At 44.1% G+C, this 25543-nt stretch overlaps 1 protein-coding gene across 2 annotated transcripts in view; it reads left to right on the forward strand.

Annotated features, from left to right (window-relative positions):
* gli1 (GLI family zinc finger 1) overlaps positions 1-25062 on the forward strand; it is a 95663-nt gene extending 70601 nt beyond the window's left edge. The window contains exons 2-13 of one of the 2 annotated variants that reach the window (XM_019861034.1): positions 10710-10822; positions 12943-13181; positions 13889-13981; positions 14050-14251; positions 15804-15966; positions 16106-16213; positions 16538-16678; positions 16760-16909; positions 18674-18838; positions 18918-19160; positions 19720-20032; positions 20396-25062. In XM_019861034.1, coding sequence (XP_019716593.1) covers positions 10752-10822; positions 12943-13181; positions 13889-13981; positions 14050-14251; positions 15804-15966; positions 16106-16213; positions 16538-16678; positions 16760-16909; positions 18674-18838; positions 18918-19160; positions 19720-20032; positions 20396-22926 — 4419 coding nt within the window. In that variant the 5' untranslated portion in view covers positions 10710-10751 and the 3' untranslated portion in view covers positions 22927-25062. The remainder of the gene's footprint in view (positions 1-10709; positions 10823-12942; positions 13182-13888; positions 13982-14049; positions 14252-15803; positions 15967-16105; positions 16214-16537; positions 16679-16759; positions 16910-18673; positions 18839-18917; positions 19161-19719; positions 20033-20395) is intronic. The other variant, XM_019861035.1, reaches the window with a different exon arrangement.
* Positions 25063-25543: the final 481 nt, after the last annotated feature.

The following is a 25543-nucleotide window of genomic DNA, read 5'->3' on the forward strand; positions in this document are numbered from 1 at the left end:
CATTACCGCAAGCTGCCGTCTACAGCTGCCAGCCAGCTGTGTGAATCCAGCTCTCCTCATCTGCTTTATGCATCTATCATTCCCGCCCACCTCCGCCGTTGTTTTTTTTTTTTTCCTGAGCCCCGTTTCCTCCGGCACTTCTCCTTTAAAGGAGTTCAAAGAAATACTTGCGGTTTTCAGCGGAGCTATACCTAACTCCTATGTAACTCCTAACAACAGAAGTAGACGAAGTGGCAAGGGGGCAAGGGAGAAGATGAGACAGGAGCCAATGTTGCTGTTACATGTTGGACACATTGGGAAGAAAATGTATGCGTGACTATGAGTAGTTTGGATGGGGCGGTTGGAGCAGGAGGTAGAAATTATTTCAATATGTAATGGATGGATGGATAGATATTTTATCTATCTAACTATTGTGCAAAACTTAAGAGTTCAAAAAACAATCCAGGAAATATATGTCTCAAAGGTTGTTTACCACTTTGGAGTTAATAATAAGTAAGTTGATATGGACTAATAAACTTCAAAAGTTGCCTTTTCTCCTTTGAAAATAATCTGTGAAGAATACACACCCATGCAAGAAACAACAAGAAAAATTGACAAGAGGAAGACAAGACAAGAGCCAACGTTGCTCATACATGTTCGACACGTGGAAAAAAAGTGTGTACGTGCGTGCGTGTGTGTGTGTGTGTTTGTGTATGTGTATGTGTGTGTGCGCGCACGTGCAAGTGCATTCGTGTGCATCAGGGGGAAGCAGGAGGAGTGGCAGAGGAGTGGGGTGCAGGAAACCGCAGGTATGTACAGCTAGACGGCTGGGTGGCCTGCAGAAAAGCATTGAAGTAGTACAGAAGGAAAGTTACAACAAAAATAAATAAAAATGAAAATATTCCTCCCCAAGCAAAACTCTTAAGTTTAATATAACCCCCCACCTCAAAATTCCAAAGGTTTTTTGTTTTGGAAAAAAAAAATCTTGGAAATGTTCACCTCAATTTTAGTCAAGAATTTCAAAGGTATATTAAAAAAAAAAAAAAAAAACAAAACAAGGTAATACACGAGCTAAATTTTCACAAATCTATTGAGAAAAAAAAACACACACAGGAGAGAAAAATAAATCAGCCAAACAGTTTCTTGGTTAGAAAGTTAGAAAACTATACCTCACACAAAAAGCAAAGAACTTTGAAATTCAGAAAACAGATCTGTGAAAAAAAAAGTTGCACAAAAAGTAAGTAAATCAAGGAACTAAATAATTAAAAAGTTGCACTAATCATCGAAATTTGAGGGGGTAAAATCTGGGAAAATTACCTCAAATATTTTTTTTGAGTTGTAAAAAACAAAAAAAGCAAGCAAAAAAAAAAAAAAAAAAACCTCACCTGTCCCATAATATTTTATAATTAGAAAAAAAATCCGGGAAATATTCTTGTAAATTGCCAAAAACTTTGAGCTTCATAGAACTATAATCCAGAGAGAAAGCAACCTCAACAGTTTTCAAAATTCAGAGCCGTCATATGAAGATACTATTCCCTCATTTACTAACGTGCGTACGCATTAATTTTTCCGCACAACATCTGTACGCATCCAATATCTTCGTACTTGATTTTGAACGTATTCTGCAAAGAAATTTCAAACATCCTCAGCCCAAGCGTATCCACAAATCCTGAAAAATCAGATTTCTGAAAAAGACCGAAAAACACACCTTTTACCCAAGACACACAACGTATTGAAGCTACCATTATTTATATAAACACAAAACGTGTGTTGTGAATCCGATGGTGATTTTACGGATATGCTCAACTTGTGCGCACAGTGCGAAAACTCCTTCGCGTTTATTCGTAAATGAGGGCCAATGTTAGAACACAACATGAATAGAGCAAAAGTTCGACCCCGTCCCACTACTGTTGGCATCCACCTAGAACAAAATCTTCCGGTGCATTGTCGTGTCTGTCATCAGTCACTCTGGCCGTGTAACAGCAAAGGATCAACGCTTCATTTTGACAGGTTGAGAATGCCAACAGAGCCAAATCAGCAGCCACTGTTTACAATACTTGACTAGCCGAGGTGTGAATTAGCCCATTTGATGACTGGGCTTAGTCACAAAGAGAGTCTAGTAAACATTAGCGTTTACTATTTTGTCTTCTTTTCAACACAGGATGATTTGCGGTTTTCTCTAACCTGAGGGAGCAAAGCTAAGAAAACCACTGATTATCCAGTATTATCATGACACTTTTTCAATGAGCGTTGTGGCATTCAGCAAATGAAACGCACGCTCAATCCGATTCAGGTCACGGTGATTGATTTGGTCGTTCCGTACTAGTCCACGTCTTTGGTTTAAAAAAAAAAAACTTTTGGGTTAGTTTCGCAGTATGCTTGGGGCTATTGTCCATCTGCACTGTGAAGCGCATTCCAGTAGGTTTTGAAGCATTTGGCTGATAATGCACAGATAATATGGTCTGAAACACTTCAGAATTCATCCTGCTGCTTTTATCAGCAGCTACATCATCAAGAAATACAAGGGAATCAGTTCCACCACATTTGTGGTAAAGTGTCCCAATATTTATTGCCCTGACTCTGTGTGTGAGTGCATGCGTCTGTCCGTGCGTGCGTGCGTGTATATGTGCTTGTGCGTGCACGTGCGTGTGTGTGTGTGTGTGTGTGTGTGTGTGTGTGTGTGTGTGTGTGTGTGCGCGCGTGCGTGTGTGTGTGATCTCCACTTGTCGCTTTTGTCCCTCGTTAGTTGACTGAGCGCGCCGCTGATGTCGTGCGCGTGACCGCCGCCAGGGAAGCTTCGTGGCAACGGAGGGGAAACCCGCAAGGAGCCTCTTGTAAAAAATATAAATATTGTACATTGACATAACAATCTATATGGAGAGGAAGCGTAAAGACCAGGAGGTGTCGAGTAGCCCCAATATGCAGCCCTCTCACCACCCCAGCAGACCCCGTGTGTGCGTGTGTGCGCATGTGTGTGTTTTTGTGTGTGTGTGTGAGTGAGACAGGGACATTTGGTGTCGCTTCAGTGGGAATTTGAAGGGATTTCAGCTACCATCAACTACGGTTGTAAAATTGCGCTAATTTTGGAGTCGGAAACTTTCTCTGGGTATAAACCAGGAATTTTTGCAAGTTGGAGGATTTTTTTTAAATGGACATCATGCAAAATAAGTTGATTTTACTCTTTTTAAGCAGAGTGGTGCCTTGAGATGTGAGTATTGTGCGGCACCTCCCCAGTAAGCAAAAAATTGTCAAAAAAAGGCTACCAGCTGTTTCATGCCAATCCCATCTTAAGTTTACTCAAAAGCTAAACTGAGAACAAAAACAATGACACCTTCGGTATTTAAAACAGCAGTTGTGGTTTTGGAAAACTTGAACACAAATGTTTATGTAAACAAAAAATGTAACAATACTCACGGGCACATATATTCTTTATCCTCTGCAAAAAATGAAGAATATTACAGCAGTCAGAGTAGAAGAAGTACTCTTCTTCTGCATGATTGTGGTACTGTACTGCCTCCGTGTGGTCAAGGCGGAGGGTGAGGGAATGAGGGAGGGAGAGTAGGAATGAGCCCAGAGAGAGAGAGCGAGAGGAGGAGGAATGAGGGTGGAGGCAGCAAGAGATAGTAGACAGAGATACACAGTCAAGAAAAGATGGCAGCCAGAGAACACAATCATGGAGTTTAATCTGCGGAGAACTTGAATTTGTAGCCTGCACAATCGCAACCATCGTCTTCCATTTGTTGACAAGTCGGGCCGAACTCAGTCGACTTTTGGTGACCTGCTTTATCGTACAAAAAACCCAGAAGACATTTCCATTTGTTTTGAAACCACATATCAGGTTGAGGGTAAGCTTAAACAAGCTGACTAAAGGGGAAATACACCCTGCACTGTTCCACCAGCATTCACCAACTACATCCACTGGTTGGGGAATCCATCCCATCCCTTACACATGAAAGTTGCCTGTCTGAAGTACTCCACCAATGGCCCCGATCCAAAAACATCCATCCATTCATTATCCCCCCCCCCCCCCCGCTTGGGGCTATTGTCCATCTGCACTGTGAAGCGCATTCCAGTAGGTTTTGAAGCATTTGGCTGATAATGCACAGATAATATGGTCTGAAACACTTCAGAATTCATCCTGCTGCTTTTATCAGCAGCTACATCATCAAGAAATACAAGGGAATCAGTTCCACCACATTTGTGGTAAAGTGTCCCAATATTTATTGCCCTGACTCTGTGTGTGAGCTCACAAGGGTCGAGGGCGGTGCTGGAGCCTATCCCAGCTGTCTTTGGACAGTAGGCACCCTGAACCAGTTGCCAGCCAATCGCAAGGCACACAGAGACGAACAACCATTCACGCTCACACTCACACTTTAGAGTGTTCAATCAGCCTGCCATGCATGTCTTTGGAATGTGGGAGGAAACTGAAGTACCCGGTGAAAACCCAAGCAGGCATGAGGAGAACATGCAAACTCGACACAGCAAGGCAGGAACTGGAATCGAACCCACGACCTCTGCACTGTGAGGTCGACGCCCAAACCACTCGTCCACCAGGCCGTCCCCATCCATTATTTATTTATTTATTTATTTATTTATTTATTACCAATACTGGGTATCCTGTTCAAGATCACCTTTACCCTCAGACTGGTGGTCACCACTCAATGGCAGGTTGTGAAATCCATCCCACGCTATTTGCCAACAGCTCTGATACAAATAAACACTCAGAAATTGGTTGATAATAACAATTTAGGCACCATGTTGGTGACCCCTGATCTCAAACATTGTTCCTGCTCAGAATGAGTCTATCCCACTTGACTTAAGGTGTCAAAGGCAGCGAAAGAATGCATTCATCATTATCTCCGCAGAAGTTGGCCACATGAACCACTACATTAGCAACAACCCTGGTCCATCATTTTCTATTCCGTGTATCCTGCTCATATTAAGCCTATCTCAGTCGACGTGGGATGCAAGGTGGACAACACCAGGAACTGCTTACTGGTCAATGGCAGGTTAGGTAATTCATCCCATGGCATCTGAATTAAAGTGGGCTGCATAAATCATTCCACTTATCACAGGCCCTGAGACAATGATCTTGAGTCAATTGATGTTTTGCGTCCAGTATGTGCCAGACGGATTCAATTTAATGGAGAAGTACACTTTACACAACAGTATGCAATTGTCTGCATTTCAATTGTTTGAAGCTGTAGATGACATCAGTTATTATATTTTATCTTTCCATTGTTGGCAATTATAAGTTGGGTTGACAACTGCGATGGTTGGAGTGTGCATGGCAGCCAAAGCTGGATTTGGCTGCCTTGAACACTTAATTTTAGGATAGACTTAAATATTAGTTGACAACAATGAATTAGGGAGAACTCAAAAAGGTGCCGTGATAAAAACACAGAGAGGATTCATGAGACGATAGTTTTGTTTACAATGTGGTGATTGATTCCTGAAATTCCGTGTGCAACACTTTTTTCATCATATCGCTTAATGTTTGTCGACACGCGAACTTGATCAGGGTTTACTCTTCCACAAAGTACCACTGCTCTCACACATAACTTGTTTCTCTCCAAGGTTCACGGTTGGAATTTTATGATATCACCATTTTGTGTAAAGGACACTCAAGTTTGAAGAATCAGGGACTCCTGAGAGAACGGCGATCCAGGAAAGTCATGTAAACACACATGCTGTGTATTTACATTTTCCAACTGGGAGATGAGATGAAAAAAAAAAAGTGCTACTTTGGACATCCTCCGCAAAGTGTGCCGGGAGATGCATGAGGGCTAGATCCATTTTAAACCCCACAAAGCGAGCGCTCGGGGTGAAAAAGGCCTGGTTCCGTTCATTTTGTCCCATGTGACCGGCAACCTGAGGAAATGTCTGTCCTCTCTGGAGGGCACCTCACAGGAAGGAGGGTCTGATGATTTCGGGAAAATGTCACCCATCGTGAATTATGACAACACACTGCTGGCATTTTTCTATGCACTCATGCCCACGGTTTTTTGCTACCCTGAAAGGAGATATTTTATTCTAAATTAAACAGCTTCGAGTTGTCTTAATAAGATACATCATACAAAACACTCAAGATTAATAGCAAATTTTGGTTCTCATTTTCTAGCCTCACTGGAATTTGCCCGTTTTTGAGGGGGCGGTTCTTTCTCATGCAAATGAACCACTGCTCAGCCTGCCTCCTTCGAGATGGATCTGAGCCAAGTACAGCTTTTGTTACCATGACGACCAGGGTCAAAGCTAGGGTGGCTACTTGTTCTCACGACACGGAAGACCAAAGTGAGCCACCATAAAAACAAGTTATATTTTGCATTTTCACTCGTGTAGGCAGCACTTCTCCAACAATCTGCCGAATTGCACTTTATCAATTCGTGTGTGTGTGTGTGTGTGTGTGTGTGTGTGTGTGTGTGTGTGTGTGTGTGTGTGTGTGTCCATTAATTTTGCGTGTGTAGAGGTCGCGCCGGCACGCTCAAAAAAATATGGTGGATCTTCATTTAGCCTAGCTGCCAACTCATGTGTGGACAAAAAGTCAGCATGAGGGCGGTATTTTGTAAATTTGCCAAACTATGAAATTACAATGCAGAACAATTCTGAACGCATCACTCATGGCACATTTTGGAATGGGTAGCTTAAATTTTGCTTCGTGGGTACGCACTCCAGAGACCCTACCATTTAACTACAATCAATTCATTCGTTCATTCATTCATTCATTCATTCATTCGTTCATTCATTCTCCGACCCGCCTATCCTCACTCTACTATCAGTCAATCTTCCATAATGTGTGCTCTGTAATCATGTTCTACTAATATGAGCACACATCGTGCGAGAAGGTCTGCCAAACCCAGAAAAAGCTGAGAAATGATGGTTGCTGTGCTAAAAAACATGAGCGTCGACTTGGAGCTCAACTGTTCTCACCCTACTTGTACGCGCTTAATTTGGAACAAGGGTCAACTTCAAATATTGGCCTGGAGGAGCAATACATCACCCGCCATCCAAACCACTTGTGACTGCACAATTTGGATCCAGATGTTGACCAAAGTTCTTACGTCTTGCAAATTTGGGACGGCTTGAACCCGCGTCCCTCACTTGTTTTTGTCCGCTGTTGGATATATGTTCCAGAGGGTTTTAATCTGCTGCTGCCGTATCCCGCTCGAAACCAGGGCCACAAAATTCCACTGGGCAGTGGCAAACTCATGCCGAGTTTCTCATGAGTAAATGGCCAAAAATAGGACAAAGTTGTGTCACTGCAGAACAAGATGCATGTGTGGATGAATAAAATCTGTCTAAAATGGCTTTTTGTATCCTGCATGAGAATATGGTTGCTTTTTTTAGTTTTATTTTGTGATTTTATTTCATTATTTTTGTAAGACTTCAGTGGATTTACATTAAAAAAAAAACTAATCGGTAGAAATGAACATTATAAATATTGATATAAATTACATATAAATTAAATATAAAAATGTAAATGAATAATGAATAAAAATAGTTTTGAAAAATAAAATAACATTCCCCAACTTCATAAAATACAGCAAATTATTCATCTTTTTTTATCAGACGTTATTGCAAAAGTAGAGATTTTATCTTGGCTCAAGCTTTTCTGACGTTTTGCCTCTCATCCAAGCAGGTTCTTGCAATATGGCTTGGTTAGAACTGCACAGTCCTGAATCCATGAAAATGATTGCATTTTTTTGTTGTCGTTATTTTTGAACTCATTTAATCAAATTAATGAAATTATCTTTTATCTGGCAAAATGCCACAATCGGAGGTAACTCCTGTAAAACAAGCATTGAAGAAAAATCATGTACCGTATTTTCTGCACTATAAAGCGCCTCAGATTATAAGGCGCACCTTCAGTGAATGGCCTATTTCAAAACTGTGTTCATATACCGGGCGCACTCCATTGTAAGGCGCGTATAATAGAAGCTACAATAGTGGCTGCGGTTGTGCTATGCATCCACTAGATGGAGCTACGCAGAAGGGAATACAATACAATACGATACAACTTTATTTATATAGCGCCTTCACAACCACTGCAACTGTAACAAAGCCATTAGAACTGGTCACAGACATGAAACATAAATACAAATGGGATTACAAAACAACAAATGAAAGACAAACGTTATGAAGACAACTGATTCAACAAAAAGGCACACAAACCTCGTGGGATCACATCCACAAGGAGCTAAATATCCTTCTAAGTCTTGCTTGTCTCCTTCCTTTGTTTAGTCAGTAACTATTAACGATGCTTGTGGTATTATCTTTGTTTCATTTTGGCTGTGCAGAGCTGGCAAAGTAGTTGTCTGAGTGGGTGTTGGCGAATGCACATGTCAATTAGTATCAGGGCAAAGGATAACCTTTTAGGTTACAATTGGCTCCTGCTAATAATCACCATGAGATGGCATAGGAAAACACTAACAGGAAAACAACTCAATGGGGAATATAAAGAGACCATATATAAGGCATATCGGATTAGAGGACACACCGTCATCTTTTGGAAATATTGAAAGCTTTTAGGTGCGCCCTATAGAGCGGAAAATATGGTAATCAAATAAACGTACAACCCCCCTCGCCCCCACAGATTTTTCATGTAACTTCAAATCACTTTCCTGTGATCTGACAAAAACAGAGTTAGTCCATTCTAGTTCTCAGCGGCTCCATTTATGTGCAGGCAGTTTAATACACACACATTTGCATTGCACCTGCCACCACACTTACACACTTGAACAGTAGTGCCGCGGCCTCTCCAGACTTGTTGGACAAGTGCTCTAATATTGCGATATCCCCTTGGCGAGACTGACAGGACTGTGTGTGCACATGTATGTAGGTGCATGTGTGTGTGTGTGTGTGTGTAAGCGCCCCTCCGTGGCATTTACAAGTTGTGGACAGCTGAAGTGCACGACGAGATCTCTATTTAGCACTTGCAACTAATTATCATACATACATGTCAAGCCAGCGGCGAATACTTGCAATTACCACCACCGGGCTGCCCATGTCATTTAGCCACTTGCTAAGTTTACACTCCAAATCCCCAAAGGTGACTCGGGGGCTTAAACAGTTCCCTGCTGCCCTTTTAACACTTGCACGGTCACATAACGGTCCTGCCAATAGAAAAGGGACGCTTTCATCTCGGGGCCAACGTGACTTTTTTCAACGCTCGTCACATGAACAGCAGCAACATGATCGTCTGGCTCCACTAGAGGCCGGGTCATAGGTGTTGAGTGGAAGAATTAGCATCAACATGTTCCGATTCTTTTTTCTGAAACACCACAAGATGCCGTAAAATTACACCAAAGACAAATGAGTCGAAATAGGTAAAAGTGAGCAAAAAACGGATTATCGGCATCATCTTTTAGAGACACGAGAGTGATTATTTTGTAGTGTATGGGGTGTTAAATCAGAGTTTTGAAAATGGTTGAGATGGACAGTCTGAAATGCTAAATTTGTTGAATATTTATGATGGCAAATCTTGAGTGGTCAACACTGAGTTGGGTCGAGCCACAGTGATTTTTGTGGAAAAATTCATTTTTTATATTTCAAAAAAATGTTATCAGATGTGCTGCTCGTTTGTTATTTCTTCTATTATTTATAAACGGCATGGTACATTTTATAGACCTACCAGTGACAGAAAGGTCGAAAAGAGGGACATTTCATATTTTCAGTTGTTGATTTTTACTTTTTTTTTTATTTTTATTCAATATGTAATATTTTGATTTAATTTGTAATTTTGAGTTTTAAGTTTTGATATTGCAAGTTTGACTTTATTCAATTGTTTGAATATTTTACACTCATAAATAGTACAATAAAAATTGGGATAAAATTTTATTTCCTATAATAAGTATGTATATACACATATTGTCAATGTTATGAGTTCTGTTGTATTATTATTTTATGTTAAAAGTTACGTACAGGTGCAGCTGTTATGAAAGTGCTATATAAATAAAGATGTATTGTATTGTATATACACATATACATACATTTATACATACAGCATACATATACATAAAATTCATGAACAGTCAGTCGCAGGGCACATACCGAGACAACCATTCACACCGCCACTGAGTGGTAACCAATCCCATGTTGCCCGCACAAAAGCTCGGCGTGTGTACCTATGGTATCAATCAACAAGATAAATAGATAGATAGATCGAATTTTTTTTCTATACTGTATATGCATTTCATATTGGAAATGACACAAAAGGCATAAATGTCTAATTTATACACATTTTACGAATATTGCACATGTGCCCATTGCACTGTATTCTCCTCCAAGTCCGTATGCCAATCAACAGCATTTATAAACATGAAAGGAATAATTATAGTTGCAATGGAGTACGTAATTAAAATGCGTTTGTTTGCAGAGAATGGGGGTCAAATAACAGCCTTTTCCAAGCACTCGTACTGTATTCAGTGTATATAGGAGTTCCCTTGCGTTCCAGTAAGTTTAATTACGTGGCTTTGAATGGCAGTTATTCCTGCTGTAATTCCCGGTTGTACTTCTAATATAATGTATTTCATAGCCAGCGCCGCTTTTAAAATAAGCTCCATCTTTGGGAAGAAGGCTTTTTCGTGTTTGCTTTGCTCTGTTATTAACGTCCTACGCGTCCACAATTGTTTCTGTCGCAGTGGGGTATTTTGGTCCACTTCGGTTTGTTTTGGTTTGGCGGCGGGCTGGCCCGAACTAACCAGCATGTGTTCTTGTGTTTGGGCTGCCGGCAGGTCGGTGGCGTAAGGGGAGAAGTCGGACGTCTCTGAGCTCCGATGCCAGTGGACATGCAGCCACACCAAGGGCTGTATCGCTATGACACCTCGCCCGGACAGCCCTCCAGAGGGTAAGAAGTCATGTTTGGGAAAATGTAGACTATTAACTAATTCCGGATATTATTGACTACGTTTTCGCATCTTATTGAAGCATTTATTGTGATTTTAAGAATAATTACGCCTTCATTTGGGAAAATAAAAATGTAACTTTCTTCAGGAAAGACACTCTAAATTGTCCCTAGGTGTGAGTGTGAGCACGGATGGTTGTTTGTCTACGAGTGCCCTGCGATTGGCTGGCAACCAGTTCATGGTGTACCCCGCCTACTACCCGAAGACAGCTGGGATAGGCTCCAGCACGCCCCGCGACCCTTGTGAGGACAAAGCGGATCGGAAAATGGATGAGACAATTACAATGATGACAATTATAATAATGCAACCAAAACCAAAACAAAAGGACACTAATATGACAACGGATTTTTTTGTAGCCGTTCACCCCAAAACTCCTTCAGTCGCCTTTAAATCACATTCAAAGTGATAAAAAACAGAATAGCGTCTCCATACTGCTTTACCTCCAACATAATTTTTCCTTGCATCACCATAGCTTCGCATAGGTGATGGTGACATTTTAGAAGATGCTCAGAATCTGCTTCTATTCTGAGGGTGACGCTGCGATTGTTGTGGGGCGAGCTCAGCCTTCACACCCCTGCTTCTTGCTCTCCGCACCAATCCTCCCTCCCCTCCCTCGGTTCCCCATGCCACCCAGGTTGCGAGGCGGACTCGGCCTTTCTGACAGCTGCTAATTACAGGCTGACCGGCCCCTGCTGCGCTCTGCATGACTGCCCCGCGGCCCCGCTCAGGTTACCGTATTGAGCTAACGGGCCGATCCGTAGAGGAAGATAGAAAGAGATTGGTGAAGAGAGAGATCGGAGGGGGCAGAGGGAGGAACTGAACAGATTGAATGGCAGAAGAGAAAAGGGGAGCTGGGTTGCATTCTGGGGCAGGGTGGGGGGCAGTTGTGGATTAGAAGGTGCAGATTAAGCTCCAGTGGGGAATACAGGTTGTGCTGAAAGACTCGTAGATCTGAAAGAGAGAATTAGGACAAGATGGATGGATGGATGGATGGATGGATGGATGGATGGATGGATGGATGGATGGATGGATGGATGGATGTGAGGATGGATGGATGGATGGATGGATGGATGGATGGATGGATGGATGGATGGATGGATGGATGGATGGATGGATGGATGGATGGATGGATGGATGGATGGATGGATGGATGGATGGATGGATGGATGGATGGATGGATGGATGTGAGCCGGTCTCTTTTTGGAGAGACAGACAGACACGTTTTTTCTGGAATGATGTTGAACGTCAAGGGAGACTGGAAAGTTCCCTTCTCCAAGCAGGGATGGGAAATCCCCACAGGGCTTCTTTTCCATCAGCCGGGAGAAAAATAATGACAGTCTGCTCTCTAGTGTGGAGGAGGAAACACGACAGCTGAGCACATGCTGGACCAGTATGGTGCACACGTTTTCAACCTAGTGGTTGGACGCCATTCAAAGATATTTGATTCAAGCGTCCATTTCTATAGCACTTGTCCTCATTATGGTCGCAGATGAACCGGAGTTATCCCAGCTGACTGTTAGTGAGAGATGTGGGGATCACCACAGATGGTTGGCAGCAATTGCAAGCAACAGATGGACAAACAAGCATTTACACTCACATTTACACCTTGAGTCTTCAGCGCTCGCTGAGTTTGGTAAAGAGAAACTGATAATGAGACTCGACTGGATCCCTTAGCTAACTTCAAAAAATATGTAAGTCAGTTTTAGCAAAATAAATGTGAATGTTGAAATGCATTTTGGGTGATGGATGTATGGATAGATGGATGGATGGAATCGTATCCTTTAACGATCTCTACTGATAAGTTAGGCCCAGTAGGTGTCTGTAGCATGCCTTGAAACTGCTGACGACTTTCAAAACAAATCAAGACGGGGCAGTCAATGGAAAAGGAATGCTTATGCTCCTTCTTTTAAGTGTTTGGTGACATGTAACTGGTAATTTGATATAAGTACAGAGTTTAAGTGCTTTTGCAACCTGCGACTTTTATTAACTGTGTATTACTTTGTCTCTGACACTGATTCCATGCTATTCTGGATTTTTTCTTTTTTTCTTTTTTTTTTTACAGTTTACTACCCCCGGACCAGTACAGCGACATCCCCTCGTTGCGAGCTCCGCTCCTCAATGGCCCTCCCCAGGACTGCAGAGCCATGTACAATCCCATGACTCCCGGCATGGCTCACGGATCGGGCCCGGGACCTGCTCAGAGTATCGGCCATTGTTTAGATCAATACATGAGGCCCCCCCAGGCCCCGCTGCCCCTTGGAATGATGGGCCACAGGACCATGGCATCCACGGAAGCTCCATGTAAGGGTTCTTTGATGGTCACTCTGGTAACACTTCGGTTTTTGTCAGAGTGTTGTTTTAGGTCGGAGGTTGGCAGGCAATTTATACAAAAATTGAATAAAAAAGGCTTTATTTTTGTGACCGGTGCAAATCCTGCGCTGTGCGTAGGCGGGTTTAACCTGTTGGTAATTCGCAGACGAGCACAGGCCAATTTTTTTTTCTAAGAGAGGGAGGACTGCGCCGCTGTGGGATTGATGCAATTGACCCCAAAATTGGCATGAATATTCATCTTGTCAGGACAGACAAAAAAAAAATCAAATAGGACCTAAACTGTGAAATGCACAGGAAGTTGGCCATTTTGGTCAAAAGTGCCATTTTTCGGGGAATTTGCTCATTTCCAGGGATAATACCTGTACTCATTCTTCAAGGGAATGAAGTCGATCCCCACCCAACTTTAGCCTTACATACTTGATGGGTGATGGTGAAAGAAACTCAAATCCCCAGATCAACTTCCAACATCTTAGAGAAAGTATTCACACAAGACTGGAAGCTGGGCGAGAAATTCCACACTGATTTATTGTTGTGGCGTGGTGCAAGAATGTCCTCGGTTCGGTTCCTCCTACTATGCCGTTAAGTATTTTGAAATGTAGTTATTGCCTGTATAAAGGCTATTTGAGTTCATGTTTGTTTCAGTGGCAAGTAAAGAAGGACCCTGACTATTTTCACAGGCAACAGTGCCCCCTACTGTACCCAGAACAATATGATGTCCTCCCATCACAATTTCTGCCATTCGGCCTCGGATCAGATCGGCTCAGGTGACGGTAAGAAACCAAAAATAACAAACATGTCAATTATGAGCCGATTTATTTTGAATGACACCACCCTGAAGCAGGCTCCAGGTTCTCCACCCCGCGCTCCATGCTGAAGCTGAGTAAGAAGCGAGCTTTGTCCATCTCGCCGCTGTCCGACCCCAGCGTGGACCTGCAGACGGTCATCCGGACTTCACCCAACTCCCTGGTTGCCTTCGTCAACGCTCGTTGCACGCCCAACGGGGCCAGCTCGTACGGCCATTTGTCTGTCAGCGCCATGAGGTCAGATGTCATTGAACATACGAGATACTGATGTCTTCTATAACTTGGAAATATACACGGTTCATTTTGGGGAAAAAAAATCCTGGCATTGTTTTCTTCTTGACCTTTCTTCCTTCCAAGCTGCTTTTATTCTTATTCACATCTTCCTTTGCCTTGATTAAAGTTCGCTTCCTGCCTTCCTTCATTCACTCCTTTAATTCCTTTTCTTTTCTTTTTTTCTTTTTGTACTTTGGCCTTCCTTCAGTGAAAGTTACTCCATAATCATGCAGCCTTTCTTCCACCCTTCTGTCCTTCCTTGTCTTCCCTTTCTTCCTTCCATCACACCTGTTTTGATTCTTGCTTCTTTACTTCTATCCTTTCTTAACTGAAACATTTTTCTGACTTCCTTCCTTTGTTCCTTCCTAGCCTCCTTCCTTTGACCTCTTTCCTGCTTCCTCACTTTTTGTTTTTTTTTCATTCATGCATCCTTGCAGCCTTCCTTCCGTGGCTTAAACCAACTCCATGCTGAATTCTATCCTTCCTTGCCTCCTTTCTTCCTTCCATTACACATTTTTTATTCTTGCATCCTTACTTGCCAAAAACTACTTTTCTGCACTTGTTCCTTCCTTTGATCCTGCCTTGCCTGTATCCTTTCAGACCTCTTTTTTTACCTTCCTTCATTCACTCTTTCTTTCCTTGCATCCCTCCCTCCTTCTGCCATACCATATTGTTGTGATCGCTGCTTGTTTGTTAGCAAGCTTACGAAAAACTGCAAAATAAATTTGTCAAGTGTGCCTTGAAAGAACCCCTCTTTAAAATGTTGATAAATTTCCACAGGTGGAGTGAGCGGTTGTAATTAACCAACTTCTCCACTCAGCGGCGCTACAGCACTGTGATTCTGCCTTTCCCAAACTTTTTTGTTTGTTGGAATTGTAAGAGTCAACATTTTTCTTTTTGAAAAACAAATAGAAAAAATATATATATATACTTTATTGTTATAATTACATCTATCCATCCATCCATCTTACATCTTACTGAACCGGTTACCAGCCAATTGCAGGGCACACAGAGACGAACAACCATCAGCGCTCACACTCACACATAGGGACAATTTAGAGTGTTCAATCAGCCTGCCATGCATGTTGTTGGAATGTGGGAGGAAACCGGAGTGCCCGGAGAAAGCCCACGCGGGCACGGGCAGAACAGGCAAACTCCACTAGGCCTGAGCCGGGATCGAACCCTGCACCATGAGGTCGATGTGCTAACCACTGGCCCAACGGACCACCCTTAGGCAAAGCAAATCTTTATTATTTCTTTAATGAATCAATCATTTAGCCTATGCATTACTAATTCTAGGTACTATTATACCAGACTGGATTTCCATATTCCCACCACAGTTTGGTATTCCATGCTCTAAACTTCACTTTTAAGCAGTTGTGTAATTGGAGTGGCATGGTGGCCTTCATCGCAGTGGTCCCCATGGTAACAATACATGTTTAGTTTTACCTTCATGGACCCAAATCCCAAATTTAAAACTGCCACTATTGTTTTTCATGAATATGTTCCCCCGCAGTCCATCCCAGGGCTATTCCAGCAACATGAACTGCCAATCCAGGCCTCAGGCCTCCATTTACGGGGGAGTAGGTGGGGGAACACCTCACACACCGGGCCCTTGCCAGGCTTCCCGACTGCCCGCCCACAATCCTCGTCTCCACGCTCCGCCCAAACACGGACAAGTAAGACTTCCCCTAGCTTAGCTCGGCTTGATGTATTATCTATTTGTCGTCTGCTTCCGACAGCTGAGGGGAAGGAAGCACGATGCCACAAAAGCGACAAGAGTGGTCAACGCTGAGTTATATGTGCTGTACGTTGTAGCTAAAGACAGAGCCTGGGCTGGGAGTGGTGATGGATGGCATGAATGTGAAGAGCCTGGAGGAGAGGTCTGAGGGAGATGTGGCCAGCCCTTCCTCCACTAGTACTCAGGTACTAAAACATGCTGACATCCTTACAACGGTTGACTGTAAAATACAGTCGCTGGTCACAACATTAGGTCCAAACAAGCACAATATTTTAAATACAGTTGTTGTAGTAATTCCATCATATTTTTAATATCTCTTGATATATTTATATTAGTTTATATTATGCTTCAACATGTTTTTAATGGGGGAATAACTATAATTATTTTTATACTTTCTATATATTCAAAAATGGTTAAATATATATTATTTAAAATTAGCATTATTGTGTGTGTGTGTTGATTACAAATCAAGCAAGAAAAAAATTTTACAAAGTTACGTGTTTCATCAGGACCCCCTCTTGGGTCTCCTGGACGGCCGAGATGACTTAGATAAGGAAGATGGCAAGCCCGAACCGGAGGCCGTCTATGAAACCAACTGCCGCTGGGAGAGCTGCAACAAGGAGTTTGACACGCAGGACCAACTCGTTCATGTAAGAACCAGTTCAATTGAAATCAAATTCGAACGCGTCCAAAATCCAAGGTTTTTTTTCCCCCCCCTTGCTCCCATGCAGCACATCAACAACGAGCACATCCATGGCGAGAAGAAAGAGTTTGTGTGCCACTGGCAGGAGTGTTCTCGCGAGCAGCGGCCCTTCAAGGCCCAGTATATGTTGGTCGTCCACATGCGCAGGCACACGGGGGAAAAGCCTCACAAGTGCACTGTGAGTAAATGAAAGTCTTACCAAAAAAAAAAAAAAAAAAAACCAAACACTCATCAGGTAGGTGTGCTGAAATATGCCTTAAAGGTGACACATTATGCTTCTTTCACAATTTAAATCAGTTTACAATTGTCTAAATCTTGTCTGTTTCATCAAAATAAGAATAAGAATTACACGTACACACCTTATTTTTTGTTTAGCTGAAATTAGCATGGTTTGAAGCCATAGTCTCCCCTACCATGTACTAAGCGTCTAAGGCAGGGGTGTCCAAACTCGGTCCCCAAGGGCCGCTGTTCTGCCTGTTTTTCGGCTCTCCCAGGAGCAACACACCTGATTCAAATCATCAGGATCCTTCGAATGCTGCTTCAGAGCTGGCTGATGAGCTGATCTTCTGAATCAGGTGTGTTGCAGCCGGGAGAGATGGGAAACAGGCAGGACGGTGGCCCGCCAGGCCCGGGGCTGGCCATGCCTCGTTTAAGGGATGGAACTAGACTCTAGCTGCTAGAGGGTTGGATGAGGCTGACAGCTCTTTCCTGTGGAGGCTAAGCCCAGAGTGTGGAAAAAAAGTGAGCGCCCATAAATTGAAATTGAAGCATTTTCACCCGGGGAAGGAGCACTTCAGACACAAGACTTCATGCACTTGTCAATTACCGTCCGGATCCATGTATGCGGTGCATGCAGCTGACGTAACGGCATACACAAATGCTCCCTGCCCCCACTGCGTCAATAACATTACAGACCAATTAAGTAAGAGGTATGTGCTGCTTATCAGAAGGCTAAGCTATTATTCATTCATTCATTCATCTTCCAAACCGCTTGATCCTCACTAGGGTCGCGGGGGGTGCTGGAGCCTATCCCAGCTGTCTTCGGGCAGTAGGCGGGGGACACCCTGAATCGCTTGCCAGCCAATCGCAGGGCACACAGAGACGAACAACCATCCACGCTCACATTCACACCTAGGGACAACTTAGAGTGTTCAATCAGCCTACCACGCATGTTTTTGGAATGTGGGAGGAAACCGGAGTACCCGGAGAAAACCCACGCAGGCCCGGGGAGAACATGCAAACTCCACACAGGGAGGCCGGAGCTGGAATTGAACCCGGTACCTCTGCACTGTGAAGTCGACGTGCTAACCACTGGACTACCGGGCCGCCCTGGCTAAGCTATTAGCTCACGCTAATCGATACACCCAACAACACGCCTCGCAGCTTTCTAAGATTTTGGCTTTGACACTGTGTCTCTGTAGTCCAGTCACTGCTTGGGACTGGCTCAGGATCTTTGCACACCCTAGCTTCTGAGTTACAGAAAGGTTTTTGTTATTAGCCACATTGTTACATCAGAATCCATTAATATTCAGAACAATTCTCTCTCAGTTGGGGAAATCGGCACCTCACAAAAGATTTACTTGGTTTAAGTTCACACTTGAATGGTGGGCAGGTAGTCCAGAGACCCTATTTTTGTGCACGCCATTAAAAAAGTCACCTTGACATTAGGTCTCCCCTTTAAACCTTCACCGTTTTGATGCTCCTTGTAGGCAATGATACAACTCAACTCAACTCAACTGTATTTATAGAGCACTTTCAAACAGCCATCGCTGCATACAAAGTGCTGTACATCGAGCAAATTAACATATACAACAAAGAGTAAAGCAAATCGGTAATAAAAACAGTAGAAAGCACCGAACAGCAAAACCAAGAACAATCTAAGTCATGCTGAGTCAAATGCTTACAACATATACGGATGATTACATGAGCACTTTTGTTTCAGTTCGAAGGCTGCAACAAGGCCTACTCCCGTCTGGAGAACCTGAAGACGCACCTGCGCTCTCACACTGGGGAGAAACCCTATGTGTGTGAACACGAGGGCTGCAACAAGGCCTTCTCCAATGCCTCCGACCGGGCTAAGCACCAGAATCGTACCCACTCCAATGAGGTAGTTATCCAAACCAATCGTAAAGCACTCTGGCTGAATGAAACTTTTCTGTTCTGACTCGGACTTTGCCGTGGTCCAGAAACCCTACGTTTGCAAGATTCCTGGCTGCACCAAGCGATACACGGACCCGAGCTCGTTACGTAAACATGTGAAGACGGTGCACGGGCCCGAGGCCCACATTACCAAGAAGCACCGAGGTGACACGGGCCCTCGGCCGCCTGGCTCAGGCATGACCGCCGGAGCTCCATGCACCGAATTGCTGCTGGAGAAGGAGGAGAAACGACGGGAGGACTGCAAACTGATGGCACCCGATAGCGCTCTGGTGAGTGTCTTTTTGTCTCTCGTTCTTGTGTCCCGGCTCGCACTTATTCCTACGCGCATAAGTATCATCAGTCCATGTGGAAAAATGATCAGCACAAAATGTATCATGATAGCCAAATATCTGCAATATCAAATTAAATATATATGATGTAAAATTCCATCATACCGACTGGGAAAAATTAACCACCATATGGCAAAGGACCAATGTACAGTCTATTTGTGGTTTGCTATTCATGAATTAATTCCAATCCATTGGTGTTTTTTTTTCCGTGGAAGCTATCCTCACTACACTCGACTGTGAGACCAAAATCTTGGTTTGTTGGGGAGGAGCTAAATTTGGCCTGGGTTGTAAGTGGAAGTTAAGGAGAGTCTTCCCTGCACATGCATGCAGGCTTCGGGAGTAAAGCAATATGTGTATGTACCGGCATTACGTATTCAGGATACAAAAAATTTTTAAAAATTGGATATGATCATTTCTGAAATAGTTACGATTCAAACTGTTTACAGAACAATTATCACAGCAAACGGTTCACATATTTGTTTTTGCAAATCTGTTTCAGAAATCCCAGCCAAGCCCTGGTGGCCAATCGTCCTGCAGCAGCGAACGTTCCCCGCTCGGCAGCACCAACAACAACGACAGCGGTGTGGAGATGAACCTGAACGCGGCAGGCAGCCTGGAAGACCTCACAGCCTTGGAAGATGGCGGAACGGCCGGAGGAGGCGGAGGAGAGCCAGGAAGTGGGTCAGCGACGATGGGAATGTCGGCTCAGGCTCTCAAGAGGCTGGAGAACCTCAAGATCGATAAACTGAAGCAAATCCGCCGACCGACACCTCCTAGCCGTTGTCTCCCCAACAAGCTACCTGCACTTCCATGTATGTGCTGTGTAACCTTTACATACCCTTCATATTGTAAAGGAAATACTGTACAGTCAATGTTTATTGCTACCTTCGCCAATGCGAGAAGATTCTAGATTGTCCCTTGTTGGCAAGTTGCTTTGTTTTTTTTGCATGGTTCTGTGAAAGCTATATAACCGATTCCCTCACTATTTAAATGTTGGTGCAAGTCTGGATGAATCCCAATTGACTTTTTCAAAATATTTTCAATATTTGATGTGAATGTCATTGACGATGGCATAGTTCACACGCCTACCTTAACCTTTCACAAGCCCTGTGAATGGTTGTTTGTTTATATGTACCCTGCAACTATTTCTGATCTATTTTTATCTGCATTTTCAGGTTCGGGTGATTCTTTGGGAATGTGTGCCCCTTCTCCCCTCCTTTCAAATCGGCGCGTCATGGAGCTATCCAACCATGACCACGGAGGCGGGGCCTCGATGGGCGCCAATGCAAACGATCGCAGAGGTAGTGGGACAAGCAGCCTGAGCTCCGCCTATACCGTGAGCCGCCGCTCCTCCATGGTATCGCCCTACTTGTCCAGCCGCCGCTCCAGCGATGTCTCTCAGATGGGCGTAGCAGCCGGGGGTGCATGCCACCTCCTTGGCCAAGATCAGAGTATCGGGGTTCCGCTCTCCCCCGAGAACAGTCGTAGAGGAGCTACGTGTCCAGGCGGTGGCGCACTGCCGGGTCTTTCTAATCTGACACCAGCCCAGCAGTACAGCCTGAAGGCCAAGTACGCCGCAGCCACTGGTGGCCCACCACCAACTCCCTTACCCGGGATGGATCAACCAGCCAGGAGAAGAGGAGGTGTTTTGGGCGACTTCCAAGGGCAACCTCTGCCTCCTTTCCTTCAGCAATGTGGTCAACGTCGACACAGCGCCAACACCGAGTACGGCACGGGTGTGATTTACCCTCAACTGGCTCCAGGCAACACCAATAGAAGGGCTAGTGATCCGGTAAGATCGGCAGCGGCAGACCAGCTCGCCCTCCCGAAACGGTTCAACAGCCTCAACAATGTATCCATGATGGCCCGAAAAAACGCCTTGCAACACCAGGACCACCGCTGCACAAGCATCGGTCGCCACATGTATTCCCCTCTTCCCCCGAGCATTACAGAGAATGTCATAATGGAGTCCATGGGTATGGAGCCTCAGCTACCCCCTTTGGATGTCAGAGACCGTTCCATGATGGATTCACCTAGTGAGAGGCGCTTTGTGGGATACCAACAGCAGCAGACACTCGGAGGAGGTGGTGGACCACTTTCAAATCAATTATCTCCAAACCATGACCCCCTGGGCTGCCCGGACCAAAGTTACATAAAGGGGCATTACCAGAACCAAGGGGAAGTCACTCCAAGGGTCAATCCTTTGGGTCAAGCAAGGCCTGTTCACTCAGAGGGAATGTCTAATACACTTCTTCAACAGGCCGAGTACAGTATGAGCAACTGTCAGCTCAGCCCGTCAGGACACCACTACCCGATCTTGGGGCAGGGGAGTGAGGCCGGAAACGGTCAATGGCGCGATGGTCACAACGCGGTTCAAAGCTCTCTCCAGGACCAGCGTAGTTTGTCGTATTCAGAAGCAAGTATGCAGCCTCAACAGACCCAAATCCACTTCAACAATCAGACAGGCCTTTACAAAAATCCAGAGGGGGTACATAAACTCAACATCAAGCCTGAGCAGCAGTTCCACCCTGGCATGGGGAGTGCTGATGCCTGTCAAAGTGCTAAGCTTCAGCAGCAGCAGCTACTCCTCCAGCAGGTTCAGGGTTATGCCCCGCACACTGGCGGCCGAGCTATGATAAGGAGCTCAAACAGCATGAGCTGTGACTTTCAAGGACAGAACCAGACCTCCTTTTCCAGTGGTGGGGGCTTGAATTTGGGATGCGCTGGTACCACTCTTTCTGAAGGACAGAGATCCGAAACCCCCATGATGCAGGTAAAGGAGATGATGGTGAGAAACTATGTACAGTCCCAGCAAGCGCTCATGTGGGAGCAGCAACAAGAACAGCAGCAGAGTCCAATAAAGCCGCCTCCACTCTCTGATAACGTGGATCTGGCCGGCCAGGCATCAATGATACAACACAGTCCTCAGCACCCAAATCAGAACATGTACTCAAACCAGTCATACGCCCCCTACCCCAACCAGAATCTTGTCATGAGCCCTCCAACACACAGCCATGGTTCCGGATCAGCCGCAACCAACGACCAACAGATGATAGGGCTCCAGGGCTCTTTCTATAGTCAGGAGATGGCGGTCCCAAGACCACCTCCTCAAGGACGGAAACCTCTGAGTCGCCAGAACAGCTTGTCACAAGTTGGAGGAGGCTACATGGGGAGTCCACAACAGCACAGCCCAGCACATTCCACTTCCAGCCCGAGAAGAGCCATCCGGCTGCCTCCAGTCCAGCACACACAGCAACCACAGCATGAAATGTTCCCCCCTTCGAATAATAATATTTACTACTCAGGCCATATCCACATGGACATGGAGAAACACATGGATACCCAGAATGGACATTGTCTCCCCCAGCAACACAGCATGGGACCCAATGTAGACCCAACAGCTGGTACAAAATCCGCCCCCATGGCTCCCTATTCTGAGACCGGCCCCATCCCTAACGCCCTAGAAAACCTGGACCTGGACAACGCGCGCATAGACTTTACCTCCATTATTGACGACGCGGAACCCTCTTCCTTCAGTCCGCTCAACAATCCCATTCAGGGTCAGCCGGGGTGTTCCTCGCAGACATCATCACGTCTCACCACTCCACAGACCCCCGTCACCCTGTCCAACATGGCAGTGGGTGACATGACATCCATGCTCACCTCACTAGCGGGGGAGAATAAGTACCTAAACACTTTATCGTAAAAGACGACACCAGACCAACAATCAAAGAACCTTGTTTTTATGTTGCCTAATAGCCACGGCTCACCAGCACATTCTTGTCCTGTTTGGGGATTTTTCCCCCCAAATTTTGTTTAATGGATTATGTGTCAGGGACAAGGCCTTAAATAATTTGAACGCGTGTTTCTCAATGTAAGGACATGGGACTGACAAAGATTGTTTACCAACTGGATACCTTTGCTGCACGGACAATAATATGGACTCGAGTGACTCTGTCAGGACTTTAAAACCAAAGGTGCCTACTTTTTCCGTTGCTGCCTTTCTATGCAAGTGTATCTGTGCCATGTGAGTTAGAATTTGAAATTCTCTTGAGTTGCAATGTGACTCAGACTCAGATGTCACAGATATTCTTCCATTACTTTGTCCTTTTCAGTGTTGGAAACAGATGCTTGCATTATTTCCCAAAAACGGGGCATTCCAGTGGCAACGATGGTTACTAGAAGGATACAATGTATATAACTTATACATACATTTATGCTGTAATATGTTGTGTATACGGCAATAAGACGGCGGGCAAACCTTTTGTCTCGTGATGATGCTTTTTGTTTGTCAATGTTCACGATGCTTTTTATTTGTCAACGTTCACATGGGTGTTCATACATTATGATGAAGTTCTTTTCGTGGTCGGGGTAGATAACAAACATGTACTTCGTACTACTAACAATTAATCTAAGTAGTAGGTATCAGTAGCCCAGCAGTATTTCCACACAGTGTATTGAACGGTACACGTGTAGCCAATCACACAGACACTCAGGTTGCTGTTTTAAAATGACAGAATTGCCTTTTCGAAAAGAATTTGCACTCCAGACATTAACTGATAGGTGTTACGAGAGCAGCTGTATTGCCCGTGAGAAGCTTTTCCCTTCTGTAGTTGATTTTGCATTCGATGACAGGCATTTGAAAACATTTTAATTGTCGTGTCCAAAAATATTTGACTCCAGACAGCATTTGATAGGTGGTAGCATGAAAGTTAGCACTCCATTCTTCTCTCAATGGCTTTAATTAATCAACTATCAATGAGTGGTCCACCAGTTGATATGTAATCACCCAAGGCGGCAAAGGATGAAGGCTATTTTAAATTTAACAAATCAGTTGGTACATGCCGACCGTTTACTGAGAAAACAAAAACGGTACATAACATAACACGGGCAGCACGGTGGACTAACTAGCATGTCTGCTTCACACTTCTGCGGATTGATGTTCCAACCAGCCCACATGTGCTTTCGTGGGTTTTCTCCGGTTACTCCAGCTTCCTCCCACTTTCCAAAAACATTTTTAATAGGTTCATTTACAACTCTAAATTGTCCATAGATGTGTATGTGAATGGCAATGGTTTCTTTGTCTTTCTGTGCCTTGCGATTGGCCGGCGACCTGTCCAGAGTGGACCACGCTTCTCCCGCCAAAAGTCAGTTGGGATAGGCTCCAGTTCACCCAAGGTATTAAAAAAAAAAACAAACAAAAAAAAAAAAAAACAAAAAAAAAAAAAAAAAAAAAAAACAGATGGCTGGACAAACACTGCAATTGCAATAAAAACACGGTGCACTGAGGTTCGCCTTTGCCAATCGGGAAACACATCATTCACACTGTGGCTTTGCACTGACCGCAGGCTGTTAGCATTAGCATCACTGCAATAACAAAATGCTATCACTTTTTTAGTCATGCAACACAGCAGCTGGACTTTGAAGGCCATGTCTGAACGGATTGTAGAATATGAGTGAGCTACCAAAGACTCCCTTACCGCCTGAGAGAAAACACTTCTTAAAACACTAACAATAATTAAGCATGGAACCATAGCGCAGTTCATTAGAATGTACAAGATGTTTTGTATGATTTTTTTTTTTTTTTAATGAATGAACTTCATGGTTGATGCCTTTGACATGTGCATGTGTGTTTGGTTTTCATCCTTTCTTTGGGACTTTTTTGCTGGCAAAAGAATATCACCTTAAGCAAAAGTAAAGGCTACGAGAGTATGTAGCAATAACTATACAGTAATAGATTAAAAAGCCAAGTGGTATATTTTCTGTACAATTTTTCTACTTTTTTTTATACAAATGTCCTATATTTTGCTGGTATGAATAAAGATGTTCAGTTTGCAATGAATGCACCCTGTGTGGGCAACTTTTTGTTTTTTTTTTCCAAGGGAACATGAAAAATTTGACTTTTTACTGTCTTGTATACAAATACTGAGTGACTGTCCACTTATCAAGTGTGGAATTAAACCATAAGTGAGACCACTGTACATACACAACCACCCCCACATTGGGTTTCTTCCCTATGACATGATCGGCTAGACTGGGTGCGGATCCAGGGCCACTTTCAAGTGACCTCACTTTTCGAAATATTATCATACAGAAAGACCCACTTTGCCCACAATAAAAGTCTCAAAGGGCTTCACTGGCTCACACAAAAATCAATGACATTCTCTGGTGTAGTGCCCCAGCTGTGCAAGGAAAAACTCAGAGAATACTAATTTAGGGGAAGAAGAAACTTTGGGAAAGGATAACAGCAACCGAACAGGAAAGAGGTGGGGACGGAGAGAGGAGAAGCGGCGGTAAAATAGGCCAAAATACAGACATCTGGG

Source organism: Hippocampus comes, unplaced genomic scaffold (assembly GCF_001891065.2).
Source record: "Hippocampus comes isolate QL1 unplaced genomic scaffold, H_comes_QL1_v1.1 scaffold40, whole genome shotgun sequence".
NCBI lineage: Eukaryota > Metazoa > Chordata > Actinopteri > Syngnathiformes > Syngnathidae > Hippocampus > Hippocampus comes.